The following is an 18,748-nucleotide window of genomic DNA, read 5'->3' on the forward strand; positions in this document are numbered from 1 at the left end:
TAAAAATGCACTTTATTGAAAGTATTTGGAACTCCGTTTCTACTGCATTATTTTTATGTTGAGATGGTGTTATCGGCAGCTGCTGAAAGTAACTAAAAAAGTAACTTTTAATCTAACTTAGTTACTTTTAAAATCAAGTAATCAGTAACGCAATTTAGTTACTTTTAAAACCAAGTAATCAGTAAAGTAACTAAGTTACTTTTTCAAGGTAACTGTGGCAACATTGGTAGTGTTTCACTTGCCTGACTTATATGCAGGCAGTGTGGGCTCAGTTCCCACACTCCAGCTACCCACAATCCTGAATGGGTAAGTTATTACTGAAAATGAAATGGTTTATATAAATTGTATAATTGTGAGAAGCGTTTCAGATGATGGATGGATGGATGGATGGATGGATGGATGGATGGATGGATGGATGGATGGATGGATGGATGGATGACCTTGATAGTTCATTAATACATAATAGTGCAACAAAAAAAAAAAAAAAAATAGAGTATGCAAATCATCACATAAAAAACACCATTCATTTTTTTTTTTTTTTGTATGCTTTCTATAGTTTGAGTCCTCCTTTAGTTAAATACAGGTTTAACACTCAAGTACTGTAACAGCATTTCAACAGGGCAAAGTAGGCTTACAAATGCTTTAAAAAAGGAAGAAGAAGTACTTCAATATGAAGCAGGTGATACACTTGACTGGTCAATGGCACATGCAAATTAAGCACCCTACCATGAATTTTGAAAAACAATGTCAGTTGCAATATCAGTATTCTTTTAGGTTGAGATGTCAGTTAAAAAGTAAACTGCATGATGATGTTGTTACTCAGGTCTAGCAAAACAAAAACTACTACAAAATGCAATTGGGCCCATGAACACCTATTCAGATTTCTGTGTGTGTTAATTTACACGACACCAATTGAATATATATTTATATTTGACTTCATACATTTTCAAATTTAATTTCTACTCTACACATTTTTTGTCTCTAATATCAAAAGGCTTATTGACAAAGATGCAAATAACTCCCTCCCATATAACATTTTCAGCCAGACATAAAGCATCATAGCCAATATCAATTTAAATGAAAATTTCAAAATAGTAGAGTAATATCATTATTATAGTGTCAAGTAGTATTTTCACAAGTAACTTTCATAAATACAACACCAATAATCACTCCAGTCAAAATGTGAAACAAAAAAAATAACCATTCGTATGTGCTGAAGAATATATTCAGCAATTTGCCTCTAAAGTTGTTGCTGATACTGTCCCTCGGTGGAAGTATAATAATCATCCAGGACGCTCTGCATGTAATCAAAAGTCGGCCTGTCATCCGGCTCGCTATTCCAGCAGGACATCATGATGTTGTACAATTCGGCAGGACAGTTGTCGGGGCAGGGCATCCGGTAGCCACGTTGCACCGACGACATCACTTCCGCTTTTGTCATCCCTGAACAAAATACACAGGCAAGGAAGGGCGTGCTGGTCAAATGCAGTTCTAACTGGTCAGGTTTGTTTTTTGAAGTGCTCTAATACAGTTGAGTTTAGTTATTAAGGAAGGAGTAGTTGATCATTTATTAACGTCATAAGCAACAGGAACAAATGCAGATTATTATTTCCCCTCCTGGCCCCTATTCAGTTCTATAGTGTCGTTTCTTTTTAAGTCAGTACCATATAATTCATGTGGTAATCATACATACACAAATATTATATTTATGTTTATGTACAGGATGGCTGACTGGTTAGCACGTCCGCATCCCAGTATTGAGGACTCCAGTTCGAGTCCAGGCCTTCCTGGGTGGAGTTTGCAAGTTCTCCCCGTGCCTGCGTGGGACTTCTGCGGGTACTCCGGTCTCCTCCCACATTCCAAAGACACGCACACAAGGTTAACTGGGCGCTCCGAATTGTCCCTAGGTGTGTTTGTGAGTGTGGATGGTTGTTCGTCTCTGTGTGCCCTGCGATTGGCTGGCAACCAGTCCAGGGTGTATCCCGCCTACTTACCCGAAGCCTGCTGGGATAGGCCCCAGCACCCTCCACGACCCTTGTGAGGAGCAAGCGGTTAAGAAAATGGATGGATGGATGTTTATATACTTATTAATACTGTCCATCAAGCTCATATGAAAAATAATGCTACTGTATGTATGCTATTATGGAGGATATATGAGTGAATAGAGCTAACTCCAATATGCTAACATGTATTATTTAGTATGTAAGATATGTTGGTGTAAAGTAAACATAATCATGTCAAGACGTATTTGGTAGGGATGTAACGATAAGCGCAATATCGTCGTCATCATGTTCACAATATTTAAATGCCACACATTTGTGAAAAAAAAGGCTAGTGCAATTTAAAAGTTTAGTGCAATTTAATTTTCATTAGGTATGTTTTGACCCTTTTATGTTTAAAATCTACACTAATTGTTAGGTGAAGGGGAACGTAATATCCTGTGAAGCACGAACAATATGTGGAGGAACTCAATGTGTGCGTGCAATAACAACATAATAATAACAGAATAACGTAATAATAATAAAACATAAGAATAATAACATAAAATTGATGTTATGTACAAAAGCACAATATTGTACTTTTTTTTTAGTATGAGCTAAATATCGACAACCTCCCCACAATATTGTGATAATTATCATATCGTGACCGTCATATCGTGATTATATCGTATCGTGACGTTTGGATATCGTTACATCCCTGGTATTTGGGTAACACTGAGAAGAACAACTAAAACATGTGTATAAAGTTGCAGTCTTATGAGAAAATGTGTGATTTTAAAAAATAAATCGGAGTATAAGATGATCAACCAAACCCAGCATAAGAGGAGATTTCAGTGCATCTAGTTAATTGTCCATAAGAGACACAAACAATTAGCAAACATCACGTTAAACAGACTACTGAAAATGGTGTTGATGTGCCAAAACAAACTTTAATTGTTTGTGAAACTGCTCTATGTCGAAAAAATAACTCAACAAGGTAATCGTAATAGTGTGCCTCACGTTGCAATAAAAAAGGTCAGCTTTCATAGCATAACAACAACAATAACAATAGTGGTAATAATAATATACGTGAATCCATGTTCACCTGGATACGGCATTTTCCCAAGCGTAATAAGCTCGTAGAGCAGAACTCCAAAGGACCACATGTCTGACTTGATAGTGAAGGAGCTATAATTGATGGCCTCAGGTGCTGTCCACTTGATGGGGAATTTAGTTCCTGTGGACGACAAGCACATGCACCCCAACACATTCTTTTAGATGTTAATTATTTCTTACTAAACTTAATCATAATTAATGTAATTTCATATGACAGCAATACTGTGCAGTGTTTTCTAGATGCTAGACGGCAAAGGTGACATTTAGTGTCACACTATTAGGCACTAAAAAGAGTGTCAGTAGATTTCACTGTTCACATGCTGGTATTTTGTTTAGCTGGAAATACGAGAGTGACTTACTACAGAAAAAGCCAAAAAAACAAACAAGAAACAGATGAAACAACACAAAAGTCACACACACCCTCTTTGGCAGTGTACTCATCATCACTTATGACTCTCGCCAGTCCAAAATCAGCAATTTTACAGAGGAGGCTCTCTGACACAAGAACGTTCGCTGCTCTCAGGTCTCTGTGGATGTATTTCTTCCTTTCTATGTATGCCATGCCTTCTGCAATCTGCAATGGATTGAGGACAAAAACAATGCTGAAGAGTTACATACATTGAAGTGGGTGATGAAGTACTGAGATATGTGTGAGGGTCACCTGTGCTGCAAAATCAATGAGTTTGGGCAATTGCAGTTTGTAGCCTGTGTCACTTTTCAGGAAATCTAGGAGGCTCCCTAATGTCCAGAACGAGAGCGAGAAAGAGAGAGAGAGAGAGAGAGAGAGAGTAATAGTCAGTAATATTCACACTCCCAAAGAGAAAAGCACCTCTCATGATAGGCCTTTCCATAATCTGGTCAAATGTGTTTTTGTGAAATATGTCATAGTGCACACTACAGTAACATATGGCTTGTGATGCTAACTTACTAGCTCTTCACCTCTTGACGAGAAGTGAAAACACATGGATGTATGTCATCGTTTTAACATAGCAAAACATAACATAACGTGTACCAAGTGCATACCATTTGCCATGAATTCAGTGATGATGTATATTGGCTGCGTCTTGGTCACAACCGCGTAGAGACGCACAAGTCTGTCATGCTGTAGCGTCTTCATGATGTTTGCTTCTTCCATGAAGGCGTCCACTGTCATGGTGCCTGGCTTCAGCGTCTTCACCGCCACTTTGGTTGTGTTGTTGTAGTAAGCTGATGTGGAAGACAGCAAAAATGAGCATGTCATGAAAAATGAAGAAAATAGCCGTTTTTCCACCAACAAGCCCAGGAACTTTGAGTTCTGGGTAAAGGGAGTTCTTAGTAAAAGTTCCATAGGGAATTTATGATTTGTGTTTCCACATCGTCTTGCAGTTCTCGGTAATTAATTAAAATGACTTTGATTGAGTCCAGCCATTGTAAAAATTGACCAATGGGCCTTGGTCATTGCAGCCCGCCCCCTCAAAGTTCCTGCCTGGCTTAGCAAGACCCTGCTGCCGAGATAGTACTTGGATGTCCCCTGGGGAATTTAATTACCCTGGTAATGGGGTATATGCCACGGAAGAGGTGGGACTGTTTTGACACATCAGCTTTGGTTCCAGTTCGGTTTGTGACATGTGGGCTACGTCAAAATACTTGTGCTTCCGACTTTGTGCCCCAACGGTTGCACGTTCGCAGCCCGGACCGGAATCAAACTCAAGTGCAAAATCACGGAAGTCGGAAGTCCCGCCTCTTCCGTGGCATATACCCCATTGTCATTGGTGGAAAAATGCGCAAACTGAATTTTACCAAGGTAAACTGAAAAGTTCTCCAAAAGTTCCGGCAGTGGAAAAACGCCTAATGTCTAACTCCTTCAGGATGGCAAATTGTTTTGGTCAGTAAATGGCAAAACACAATCCACAAGATATATACAAATATATGTAATCATCTACAGCCCCCTCCGTGAGCCGTCACCTTATGGTGGTGGAGGGGTTTGTGTGTCCCAGTGATCCTAGGAGCTATGTTGTCTGGGGCTTTATGCCCCTGACAGGGTCACCCATGGCAAACAGGTCCTCGGTGAGGGACCAGACTAAGCACGGCTCATATGACCCCTTATAAAGAATAATATAAATGGACAGACGTTTCCCTTGCTCGGACACGGGTCACCCCCCCCCCCCCCCCCCCCCCCCCCCCCCCCCCCCCCCCCCCCCCCCCCCCCTCTGGAGCCAGGTCTGGAGGTGGAGCTCTTTCACAAGCGCCTGCACCCATGGGGTCCGGCTGGGCATAGCCCAAAGAGGCCCTTCACATGGGCTCACCACCGGTGGAAGGGGCCAAAGCCATCGGGTTGGGAGGGGCCAAAGGGGTCAGAGTGGGCTGGGCGGAGACCTTAGCGGACCTATCCCCGGCTACAGAACCTGGTTCTTGGGACATGGAATGTCACCTCTCTGGTGGGGAAGGAGCCCGAGCTGGTGTGTGAGGCAGAGAAGTTCGGACTTGACATAGTCGGACTCGCCTCCACACACAGCTTGGGCTCTGGTACCAGTCGTCTCGAGAGGGGTTGGACTCTCTTCCACTCTGCAGTTGCCCACGGTGAGAGGCGCAAAACAGGTGCGGGCATACTTATTGCGTCCTGGGTCGGTGCCAGTGCGCTGGGGTTCACCCGGTAGACAAGAGGGTAGCCTCCCTCCGTCTTTGGGTGGGGGGACGGGTCCCGACTGTTGTTTGTGCATATGCACCAAACAGCAGTTCAGAGTAACCACCCATTTTTGGAGTCCTTGGAGGGTGTGCTGGAGAGCGCTCCCCCTGGGGACTCCCTCGTTCTTCTGGCGGACTTCAACGCTCCCACCCCCCCGATCAGAACCCATGTGAAATTTAAATGAAATATAAAATGCTTGTAAGATAAGATATTACTTTATTTATATAAACAAAGCATATTATGAAGGTAGTCAAAATGGTAGTCAAAGTGCGTTTTGAGGAACTATTTAGCGCTGTCAGCCATTTTGTTGTTTAACAACCGCCGGAGCGTTTAAGAGGTCGCCACTGGTACAAAACAAGCCGACTTCCACTTTTCTGGAATGTGGTGTTTCATGTTTGTTTCAGTCAGTCTCGGTTTCCTGCCCTTCATCACGTGTCCTTTGTTGGGACATGCTGTCTTGACGTCCGTGGTGGTAAAACTTGTGAGTTTCTTTGTTACTTTTTGGACTTAATTAATTTGATATTTTTTGGTCCTTCAAAACTATTTTTTGTTTACTTTTTTTCCTCAATAAATAAATAAATAAATAAATAAAATATGTTTTAAAGGGCATTTTTGTATGCTTGCCTTGCCTTAACTGGCTCCCCGCAAGTGGGTCCACCTGTGTTTTTTTACAATCCAAAAAAACCCCAAAACAAACCCACCCCTCGTATGTGGTGTTACTTATGCTAATTAAAGGGTTTAAATTGGTAGGCTCTTTGAATCTTAATTGACATGAGTTCTGTTGTTTTCCACTAGCAGAAGTGAAACTTCTTTTTTTTTTTTTTAAATCATGCTTCTCTTTCTCCTTGTAGTTCCTCTCTGCACTCACCCATCCAGACTTCTCCAAACTGCCCTGCTCCTAGTTTCTTCACCATTGTAATGGATTCCTTGGAAATTTCCCAGGCATCTTTATCCCATGGCTTTTCAGCTTTAGGCTTTACACATGGACGGTCCAGTTTACGACACAGGCCATCTGCTTTGTCTGGAAGATACACACAAACATATACACTGTCATCGTACTTTCAAGCTAATATTTATGACAAGCTACACGGGGCTAAGCTACGGGCTTCGAGTGGCCTTTGTTTTTGGGCCCCACTTGGGCTGTAGGTGGGTCCGTGTCTCTTTTGGTCATTGGAAACTACGTTTGGAAACAGATATTAAAAATACAAAAAGAACTTATTTGATATTCATTTTAAAATAGATTTAAATACAGCTTGATTTTCTCGTATAGATGTCTGGAATGGGTAGGAAAAGTCTATTAGCAGCTTAATTTTCCATTTTTATTTCAGAATTGAAAATAGGATATAGCAGGCGACACAAAAAAAAAAAAAAAAGAAATGGCCCGTATTTTTGTTTTGGATTGGCAGAAGTTGTCACTGGGAGCGTTTCTCATACTGGCAAGGAAATGGCGACAGCGTGGTGTCCGAAAATTATGTCGTGTTCTGTAATGAATGACTCATAAATATCCTAAATTCCACAAATGCTAAGTACACACAGAAAGAAAGAAAGAAAGAAAGAAAGAAAGAAAGAAAGAAAGAAAGAAAGAAAGAAAGAAAGAAAGAAAGAAAGTAAAATAAAAAAAAACAGTAATTAAGACATTACAGAAAATTAACAAATGAAAATGAGACATTGCTTTTGAGTTGTGGTTCCATATTATTTAAAAAAAATAAAATAAAATAAAAAATAAATAAAAAAAAGAATCATGAAAGAGACCTGGACAATAAATGATGGTGCCCCTAATATTGAAAATAATTTGACTATAGGGACAAGTTCAATTTGTCGATTAACATCACATATATCTTCAAACTTATAAGCGGTCATCTGGGAAACATTTCTGGTATATTCTCGACTATCACTAGGCAATGACTGCATTCTCAAAAAAAAAAAATGCTCTCTTTTTTCCCCCCAACTCCAATATCCACGATTTCTTGTTTTGCTTAAAACACAAAAGATAACTTGTTTGCTTTTATGGAGGACTAAGGAAATCAGAACAGTATTCACATTTGGTTTCAGTTCAAATTTTACAATAATACAGAAAATTAGCATTTTACACAGGTTATTTTGAATCACAAATTTAAAAGCAATGTCTGATTTCCGTTGGTTTATTATTATCCATCCATCCATTTCCTAAACCGCATACTCCTCATAAAGGCCGTGTGGGTGCTGGAGCCTATCCTAGCCGGCTCTTGGCAGTACACCCTGAACTGGTAGCCAGCCAATTGCAGGGCACACAGAGACCAACAACCATCCACACACACAAGTACACATAGGGACAATTCAGAGCACCCGATTAACCTTCCATGCATGACTTTGGAATGTGGGAGGAAACCGGAGAACCCGGGGAAGATCCACACAGGCACGGGGAGAACATGCAAACTCCACTCAGGAAGGCCAAAGCCTGGACTCGATCTTGTTTCCTCAGTACTGGGAGGCGAGCGTGCTAACCAGTCAGTCACCGTGCCGCCCGTTTATTATTATTATTGCGGGAATGCTGAAAGCATTCCGACATATGTTATTGAGATTCTTTATTTTTACTTATCATTGTCATCATCATCATCAATAATAATAATAATAATAATAATATCATTATCATAGCATTTTATTCTCCTCACTTTTCTGATGTCAAACTCCCACATAATACTTCCAATTTACACCGTTCAAATTTCAACTTGCTGAAAAAAAATTCACGCCTTCCATATGGGGAGAGATTTGTCTCAAAAATATTTACACAAATAAATTATTGTTTTTCACGTGTTTTCCAGATCCACAAATATTTTCGCAATTTTCACGTGTTTTTCAGATCCACAAACATTTTCTTGATTTTCATGTGTTTTTCAGATGCACAAATATATCCAAAATTTTCACGTCTTTTTAAATTTTGTGTGTGCATTTACCATAACTTTTGCTTGCGAGTTGTCGAAAGTCACTCTTCTTCTGTCGTTAAATTTTCTTCTTCTACACCACTAAGCATAGCTAAGCAGCAGATCTGATCTGTATATATTACTAGATGTCTACTAGACCAAGACTACTCGGCATATGATCCTATACATTTATAATATCAAAATTAGAGAACATTTGAGACTGTACTTCATAGAAAGAGGATGATTTATGATGTTTTAAATGTGTTGAGCATAAACAACAGGACTTCAGACATTTTACAACTTGCCTTAAATACATGATGTATATTATATCCTGAATTGTTTCCAGAAGGAAACTTTAGTTAAAATTGGGACCCATTCACCAGCCCATATTCAACCCACATGAGCCCCACATGGGTCTGTAGGGCTCATCCTCTTTCGCTCAAAGTTGTACTCACTGTGGTAGTGTTTGATCATGGTGCTGATGTCAGGGAAGGAGATCTTAGGAGAGATGTAGAAACCACCATTATCCAACATCCTGATCTTATAATGTTTGACCGATTCTGTTGCCTGGATGTCAATATCTCGCATGGACAATGAATAACTACCTTGGGAGAGAAAAAATGAAGAGCGACTTCAAGATTAGACATCCGACATCAGAAGTGACAATAGTTTCAGTGAAGGAGAAAGACTGTCAACAGAATGTGAATGTGGAAAATATGAATGGTGGTGCCTCTGAGTGGCATTGTGATTTCCATACCTTTTGAAGTTTCACTTTCCCTGATAAGAAAAGCCCCAGGTTTGTTTGCTGGTGCCAGCAGCTGCCTCTCAGCATCTTTTCTGGTAATGTCTTTAAAAAACCATCTGCAAAGGATTATTAAATGCGTGGTTGGGATATGACTTTGTGACAAAGAATTCAATAAAATTAGTAAAAATGCAAAATAATCAAGGGCAGTATGGTATTGCAGTGGTTCGTCTGTCTGCCTCAGGAACGTTCTGCTTGTTAGTTCTTATGTTAGCAACTTGCCGTTTGCCTCCTGGCTTTCTCCAGTTTTACTTTGTACTTCACCCTGTAGGATTTACTTTTTTTCTTTTTCTTTTTTTTTTAGCCTGCTTGCTCCTTGCTCCCTCTTTCCATCACCTTAACATAACCCATGTGTTTCGTTAGTTTGAATTTTTGCAGTTTTGGTCAGTGATAATTTCGTCGTCGAAAAATTTGTCATATTTTTGGTCACGAAAATTTTTTTCAGCCAAAAATTCCGATAATCTAATCAAGGAATTAAATCAAGTGGGAAAAAAGAACCACGGGAAGTCTCGCAAAACTTCTCGAGATTAAACGTGGCTTCAGAGTCGTCAACATGAGTCGATCCTGGTTTTCAGTCGAAAAAGCGGCATAAAAAGAAAAGGTGTTGTTTAAAGGAGTGTAAATGGGCACTGGCGAGACATCGCTTGCCCTCGGCTCGGTGCTGGCGGCGCGAGTTGGCGTCCCACCTTTATTTGTGGAGAATGAGTGTGCGTGTATTAAAATAAATAAATAAATAAATAAATAAATAAATACAAATTAAAAATTAAAAAGTGTAATAGCGCGAGCACGGACTTTCTGCTGCGTCATGACTGTTTTGATTTTGGATTCCCCCCCGGCTTCCTCTCTGGCTCGCTTTCTGATTGGCTGCACGTCACCGTCAATCGGCTGCGCGCAGCGAAGTCGGGCCAAAAAATCCAACATGTTGGATATGCCCGATTTCAAGTCGGGGGTCCTTCCGATCGCCGATATCGGGAGGCGCCGTGTGTGGTGACAACACACACGGCAGGATTATCTGTGAAGATTATCACTAGCGTCTCGGCGCGTCCTTACGATTGTCGGGAGGGGAAATTCGGGGCTAAAATCGGGCCATTCTCCTGCCGTGTGAACCAGGCTTAAGATTGCTCTTTTTCGTGGACTAAAATTGGATGAAAATTAAAATACAGTCAGATGACTAAATTAAAACTAAAACTTTAATTCATTTTAGTCAAAAGACTGACTAAAACTAAATAAAAATTTCTTGTCAAAATTAACATTGGTTTTGGTGCTTTTGTTTGCTTTCCTTGCATAATAGTTACTGGTTAGTCTTTTCCTATATCTGTTAGAGCTTTTGTTTCCTGTTTTTGCTCTTTTTTTTAAATTTAATATTTTGGTTTATTTGTTACATTAGCCTCGTTCCAGTGGCACACATCCTGCGGTGGCCACCTGAAACTGTTTTGGTGGTGCACGTCCTTCAGCCCCCACCTAACCCTGTTCTGCTGACTCAAATCCTACTGCTGCTACCCAACACTGCTATGACTGGAAGCTCATATTTTGCAGCCACCTTCGTCAGACAGTGCTTCAGCGTTGCATGGGCAGTGCTGCCATTGGTCTTGACTGTTCTGCACAGACTTCAAGCCTGCTCTCATCAGCTCTATGGGGGCCGCCGTCGTGCTTGATATCGCAGCTGTCGCACAGAAGATTATGACCGTTTGTCGTTTCAGGCGCCCACCAGACCAGACTGACCCTGGTGGGTATTTTAAAATGGTTGTGGTAAGCCTTCAGGTACTCTTGCTTTCATGTTTCTTTAGTCAGCGTTTTGATGTTTTGGTGCTTTTGCCTTAACTCATTAGCTCCCAAAAACGTATAAATACGTCATATTTTAAATGTTTTAAGTGTCCCAAAGACGTATTTATATGGGGGTTTTTTGTTGTATTTTTATGCCAGAGTATAGAGAAGGCTTTGATGCAGTCTATCTACTGCAGAAAATGGTTGAGTGGCAGCAGAGTATAAGAGATCAACCAGGCCATGTTAAAACAAGCTGATTTCCCCACAGTTCTAAGCAGAATTGTGAATAATGATGAAACTTAGCTATGTTCTATTGCTAATTGCTGCACAGGAGAAACAGATAGGAATATACTTTTTTTTTTCCTGATAAAAGAAGAGACTCTAATCTCTCTTTTGGTAGGTTCCATATTTTTATAGCAATAGAACATAATATTTCACGGGCCTTGCAAAATCAGTCCAAATCCAGGAAAACACTTCAGTGAAAATGGTTGGGAGTGAATGAGTTAATCATAGTTTTCGGGTAAACTTATCCTACCCATTTGGTAGCACTTTTTGTTTCCCAGTTTTTGCTCTTTTTCTATAGATCAGTTTTACTTGTTTTTGAAATAAAGACTATTACATTATCTGTGAGTGCTTTGAGGTTTCATCTGTCACAGAATTTCTTAATTGGGGCTCAGCTCATGCAGGCACTCGTGTGGAGTTCTGTTGCAGGTGTTCTGGTTATCTCAAAATATTTATTAATTGACCATTAAACAGTTTCCGATATGTAGGCACTCGTATTGATTAACTAACTGCTGTAACCAAACCATTCCTGCCCTCATGATAATGCAGTCACGCTTTACACCACAGGCATACTGACAACTCACTGCTCTGTTTCCATGGTGTCTGCTTGGGCAACATAATTGGACGGAATGAAGCCCTGTTTGTCCGATGTCAGCGATTTTGCTTTCCACCACTCACCGTGTCTGCAAAGAGTATTCACGTGTTGAAGTGCAATTGTTTGACCATAGGTGGCTCACATTGTAAACAACATGAATGCATTTGTATGCTTGAAGCTCAGACACTCACTCTTCAAGTATTGTCATCTTTTCTCCTTTCGTGAATCCAAGGTCATCAGGATGTAAAGCTTCATATGGGTAAAGGCCCACCACTATTTTGCCAATCTTGTTTTGCTCTAATGGAGAGAATTTGACCAACACATTCAGGAATCAGGAACAATTTGCCTTGAACCCCTTTAATGGTCTGCTCGACCATTTGGTAGACCACATTTTGAGTCACTATATTCGATTGGAAAATGTGTTGAACTGAACTTAGCCTGATTGGGCCATCTCTACCACTTGGTTGAGGTATGCTATGCACAATATAACCACTAGTGGTCACTCTACTTTTTGACAGTTAGAGCTTTCAGTCATCCTACCATTAGCAAGTGAGAAACTTGCAAATCACTGCTGACATGGGCACTATATCTTTGGCTGAACTGTGAAAGATAAGTTGCTTTTTGTCGACATGTTTTTAGTACCTAACATGTTACTTAGCCAAATTATGTCAACAAAAACATGTTATAAGGGTCAAATATTTTTTTTAAAAAACATGCTTGACCAAATGGTTGAGATGGCTGTTCATGGCAAAAACTAGCATGGGTGGACAGCTAAACCATATCATATTGTGTGCTATAGAGTCTAGTTTCGCCACGTCTAGTCAAGTTTCTCCACATTTAGTCAGGTTCATCCACGTCTAGTTAAGTCTCTCCACGTCTAGTCAGGTTTCTCCACATCTAGTCATGTTTCTCCACAACTCGTCAAGTCTCTCCACGTTTAGTCAGGTTTCTCCACGTCTAGTCAAGTCTCTCCACGTCAACTCAAGTTTCTCCACGTCAACTCAGGTCTCGACGTCAACTCATGTTTCTCCACACCAACTAAAGTCTCCACGTCTTTGTGACAGCTCAGGCTGTTTGAAAGCGCTAAATAAATAAACTTGAGTTGAGTCAAATCATCTCCACGTCAACTCAGGTCTCGACGTCAACTCATGTTTCTCCACGCCAACTAAAGTCTCCACGTCTTTGTGACAGCTCAGGCTGTTTGAAAGCTCTAAATAAATAAACTTGAGTTGAGTTGAGTCAACACAAGTCTCCACGTCAACTCAAGTCTCCACATCAACTCAAGTCTCCACGTCATGCCAAGTCTGGCCACATCATGCCCAGTCTGCTCACGTTCCGTCCCATCCTGTCCTTCACCCCCTTGATCAATAAAGTTATTCTCAGCCCTCTTCCCGTCATGTGTCTCCACCTTTAGGTCCATCTCCCCTCATCCACTCGCTCCACACACCCACATCATGACAGTTATAGCTGATATAATTCCACAGACAGGATTAAAGCAGTTAAATTTTTGTGAACACAAGAGAAAGCTTCTTTATTATAATAAAATTTACTTGACATCAATTATTAACCTTTTTTTTTTTTTTTTTGTCTTTACAGATTATAAACAACAATTTAATTGCTATTGCACATTATCAAATTTGTTATCATCAGCGTTCATCTCAACCATTTGGTAGAGGCTCATATTATAAACACTAGACGGCGTGTAAATATAATGTTCATTTATTTTCATTTATTTTTGTTATTAGTGACTCAAGAACTCAGAAAAAATGAAAACAAAAAACGTAGATGTCTTTTTCTTGAAGTGACCATTAAAGGGTTAAATTTAGTGCTGTCAAAGTTAAAGCGTTAACAAATTAATTAATCACAAAAAATTATCGCATTAATCATTGTATTACCACAGATTAATCACACTATTAATTTTTACCACAGCTGATCCTTTTTAGCTGACAGCGGATGGTTACATTAAAGGTAGCTGTTGGAGTTTGAGCAATAAACATAACTACATGCATTAAAGTAAAGCATTTAATAAATGTTTACATATGCCGTAGGTATTTTTTTTCCCATTTTAAATTATGCAAATAATTAATTGATTAGAAAAAAACAGGATGAGCGTGTGCAGTGGTTATAAATTGTTGAAGACTTCCTCATAACATTAAATGTCACACATAACAGGTACGCTTCAAATTTAGCGGGCAAAATATGTTGGGGGGAAAAAAAGCCTTTTTAAGTCAGTGATTAATCATGATTAATCAAAATTCTAAGATGTGATTAATCTGATGAAAAAAATTAATCGTTTGTCAGCTCTAGTTAAATTATATTGTGACTGTAGTCATACATTTCAGAACCACTTTTAAAATAAAAACATAAGCCAGAGATGAAAATGGAAATGTAGGACATACCCTCCATCCGTTGAAATACCTGGCCAGGTAACATGGAGTTATTCTGTAACAGCAGGCACACATGATCAATTGTCTGTCTTCCTTAGGTCATGTTAAATTCATGACATACCGTCTGCTGACTAATGTTCTCCTTGGTGGCCTCGCTCAGCCTGCTGTTCAGTGTGGACTTGATACAGCCCATGATGCCTGCATGGGGAAGTGAAGTAGTGTATAAAGACCGTTCCTTTTTTTTTTTTTTTGTACTGACAAAAACACAATTTTGGAAATGACTTTCACTTTACATGGTCGAGTTTTAACTTGCAAATGGGTGTTCTGAGGATATAATTTTGTACCCAATCATGACACTCACCTTTTTCAAATGAACTTGTTCAACTGTAGAATGTTCTGAACACGTGCTTGTTGAGCATTCTTCAACTTTCCTAGTGTTTTGCTGCCCATATCCCAGGAACGTTTTGCAGGCATCAAATTTTAAATGAGTAAATATTTGCATCAAACAAAAACAGAAAAAAAAAGTTTATCAGTTTGATCATTATCTTCTCTGTAGTGTATTAGATTGAATATAGGTTGAAAGGGATTTACAAATCACTATATTCGAGACTTCGTGGGAGCTGAGATGCGTTTTTTCGCAGGGTTGGCTACCATGTAACTTGCTTCCTGCTTTTAGCGTTTTTTCAAGTATTTTCCTTAATAGCATACAGTGTTTTCTTTGGGCTTTGGGGCAGAAATCAAGCTGGTCATAAAAACAAGATATTTAATGTTCAAACTGATAACCTACTGTTTTTAGCAAATAATCATTAACTTAGAAATGTATATGGCTGGAACACTTTCCAAAACAATCTGGGACTGGTGGCAAAAAAAAGAATGCGAAAGTTGAGGAATGCTCATCAAACACCTGTTTGGAACATCCCACAGGTAAACAGGCTTATTAGGAATAGGTGGGTGCTATGATTGCGTATAAAAGGAGTTTCTCGTTCACAAGCCAAGATAGTGCGAGGTTCACCTCTTTGTGAAGAAGTGTGTGAGAAAATACTCCAACACTCTGAGAATGTTACTCATGTACATTTGCAATATTAGCGATTTCATAATATCATCAAAAGGTTCAGAGAATCTGGAGAATCACTGCGTGTAAGTGTGAAGGCCGAAAACCAAATTTGAATGGCCGCGACCTTTGACCTCTCTCAATGGCGCTGTATCAAAAGCAGACATGAATGTGTAAAGGACATAAATACATGGGCTTAGGAACACACACACACACACCCACACACACCCACACACACACCCACAAAAAAAGTAAGTATGCAAAACACCCAGAAGCGGCGCCGGGTGATATGGCCTAAGAATAATGTAAAATAATAATAAAATATATCACAATATTTCAAAGAAATTTGACGATATTGGTAATAATCATTGAAAAGTAGATTTGTGATTGAGAGAGCGCGGACACCCTGCGGAGGAAACTCATTTCGGCTGCTTAGCTTAGCGGCCAGTTAGCATCACAAAGTCGCGTCAACTAAGCGGCTTGTTTCCAGTCACGGTAAAATACCCACTGCGGATTGTTTATCTTGGCCAAAAAAATACTGCTTTTCTTTCTCATAAGGAATGCGTCTAATCAAGAGTGTTCGAGCAATGAACTTTTGTGCACTTTTACGCCAAACAACAGGAGATCTTTTCATGTCCTTTCATGTCTTTAAGCTGTGCATCCTCTTAACTTTTATCCCATTAGTTTTCCTGCACACTTTGCAAACGATTTTATTTTTTGCCTCATATCTATCCTTGTGTAACCAAACAGCCTCCACAAGACAAAGGTAGCTCACTCCCACTTTGCCGAAGACGCGGCAGAACTGGCTGCTCACAGCCACACGCTCGGGCATGTTTTTTATGCAGCAGCAAATGACGCGTGTACAGCCAAATGGACAACATGACTTTTGATGCTACGGATTACGTCATCACATCAATTTCGCGATATTTCACATTTTTATCACCCCAAAAAATACACCGGTAATATCATAGAAGGTATGATATGGAACACCCTTAGTGGAAAAGTGTTCTGCAGTCTGACAAGTCCACATTTCAAATTGTTTTTGGAAATTGTGGACGTCGTGTCTTCCGGGACAAAGAGGAAAAGAACTATCTGGACTTTTATGAACGCAAAGTTCAAAAGCCAGCATCTGTGATGGTATGTGGCTGTGTTAGTGCCAATAGCAGAGGTAACATACACATCTGTATTTTTTTTTTAAGGCACCATTAATGCTGAAAGGTGCATACAGGTTTTGGAGAAACATATGTTGCCATGCAAGCAACGTCTTTTTCATGAGTGCCCCTGCTTATTTCAGCAAGTAATATTTATTAAACCATAACAGCACAAAGGAACGAAACTGATCATTTCCCCCACATTTTGCATGTGGTAACTTGCCTGAGGCAAGTTAGCATCTGTTGCTCCAGCCACCATGTACAAAGTGCCTGATCACGTCTTTCGCTTTCATTTAATAACTGTACAATCGAGCTATGTCGACACGACTGATTCAGTAATCGACACACCTGATATGAAGTGATCTCTACATAAGCAATGAGGAGGATCCCAACTCTTGTTGTCATCTTGTTGTTCACCCTTTTTATGGCTGCTGTGATCCATTGGTTACGCATTGATTACCGTATTTTCCGCACTACAAGGCGCACCTCATTATAAGGCGCACCTTCAATGCATGACATATTTTCAAACTTTTTACATATATAAGGCGCACCTTCAGTGAATGACATATTTTAAAACTTTTTTCATATATAAGGCGCTACAGTAGAGGCTGGGGTTACGTTATGCATCCATTAGATGGTGCTGCGCTAAAGGTCAACAAAACAGTCATATAGGTCAGTCAACCTTTATTAATAGATTGCAAACCAGCTTTCTGACAACTCCAAAATGAATAAACAGCTGTTTTATTATTTTCTCTGAGGTAAAGTATTCGTATTAGCTAGCGATCCAAGATGGCGGGATCTTCTGCGCATGCGTGTCACCGATCGTGCAGGGTCACCGATAGCGTCTTGACAGCGAGACCTGTTGCGGCTCAATATTGATCCATATATAAGGTGCACTGGATTATAAGGCGCATGGTCAGCTTTGGGAAAAATTGAAGGCTTTTAAGTGCGCCTTATAGTGCGGAAAATACGGTACTCTTTTGGCAACCTGGAGCATGCTTTTTGTTTTGTTTTGTTTGCCTCTTCTTGCTGTGGCAGCTGGTCCACAACAGCTGTCAATCATTTTTAAAGCGTGGCGGTTTCTATGCTGCCAAAATGGCTGCGCAAACGCCCATTTTGGGACGTGTGACGTCAAGGTCCGGATCTCTAGTAAATATAGGTTGAATATGATTTGCAAATAACTGTACTCTGTTTTTATTTATGTTCAACCCGTTATTGCACCACAGCACAATAATGGGTTGTGCTTTGTTAGGTCAATGCCTCACGTTGTATTTTTAACTTGACAGTCAGCATACAAAACAGCCGGAAACGGAGGATCTGAATAGATTAGGAGCGTGTGCACATGCACACGACATGCTACACAATGACCAACATACAACAACTTCCTTTTTTAGCTATGGAATATGTCACAGCCTGTAGTGAAAACTGAGAGGGGACAGGAAGAGTGTTCAACCTAGAGTTTACTTCAAGGATAAGTCCTGAAAAGAAATAAAGGCTACAAATTTAAAAGGCCACTATCTCATAGAAAATGTGTCTCCCAGACAGAAAGGTGAATAATTTAAAAGTAGCCGGAAAAATAGGACAGAGACAACATCTTTCCAAGGCATATCCCCTCATTCACTCATGATTGCACACAATGACCCACTGTGGGTTGTTTTTCCTCACACGTCACACACATTGTCCTTACCTCTTGATGAGCGAGCAAGCCGTTAATCCACTGTGAACACGTCCACCGGTCCTCAGATTTGCTGCGAGCTTTCCCACCTGGCTGACCCCCTAACTCACTACGCTGCTGGTGATGATCTCAGCAGGTCAGTCCCCAGAATGAGGAACTTCACAAAAACGGGTCGTTTTTCCTTCCTCGTTGAAACTTCCTGGTACAATTGTCTAATCATTATTTGCATAATCAGCAACACACACACATACACACAGTATATGTGCACGGGAACAACTCCAGATGGCTTTTGGAACTTCAGTATTGTACACTTAGTTGCCACTAATCAAATGAACTGTGTCAAAATTTTGCCTTTGACTGCCACTATCACAGAAGCATCTT

The 18,748-nt window shown here is 40.1% G+C and overlaps 2 protein-coding genes across 2 annotated transcripts in view; one reads left to right on the forward strand and one right to left on the reverse strand.

Moving 5' to 3' along the window:
• LOC144030718 (calcium-binding protein 5-like) overlaps window positions 1-18,748 on the forward strand; it is a 31,107-nt gene that overhangs the window by 1,378 nt on the left and 10,981 nt on the right. The window lies entirely within an intron of this gene.
• Window positions 233-18,515, reverse strand: lyn (LYN proto-oncogene, Src family tyrosine kinase). The gene is made up of 13 exons (XM_077537250.1): window positions 18,380-18,515; window positions 14,612-14,688; window positions 14,503-14,545; window positions 12,295-12,400; window positions 12,093-12,191; window positions 9,418-9,521; window positions 9,116-9,265; window positions 6,629-6,781; window positions 4,119-4,301; window positions 3,757-3,833; window positions 3,516-3,669; window positions 3,085-3,216; window positions 233-1,443 (listed from the first exon to the last, which is right to left on the reverse strand). Exons 2-13 carry the CDS (start codon window positions 14,681-14,683, stop codon window positions 1,241-1,243), a joined length of 1,476 nt encoding a protein of 491 aa, XP_077393376.1. The 5' UTR covers window positions 14,684-14,688; window positions 18,380-18,515; the 3' UTR covers window positions 233-1,240.

The sequence above is a fragment of the Festucalex cinctus genome, chromosome 1, assembly GCF_051991245.1.
Source record: "Festucalex cinctus isolate MCC-2025b chromosome 1, RoL_Fcin_1.0, whole genome shotgun sequence".
NCBI classification, from domain to species: domain Eukaryota; kingdom Metazoa; phylum Chordata; class Actinopteri; order Syngnathiformes; family Syngnathidae; genus Festucalex; species Festucalex cinctus.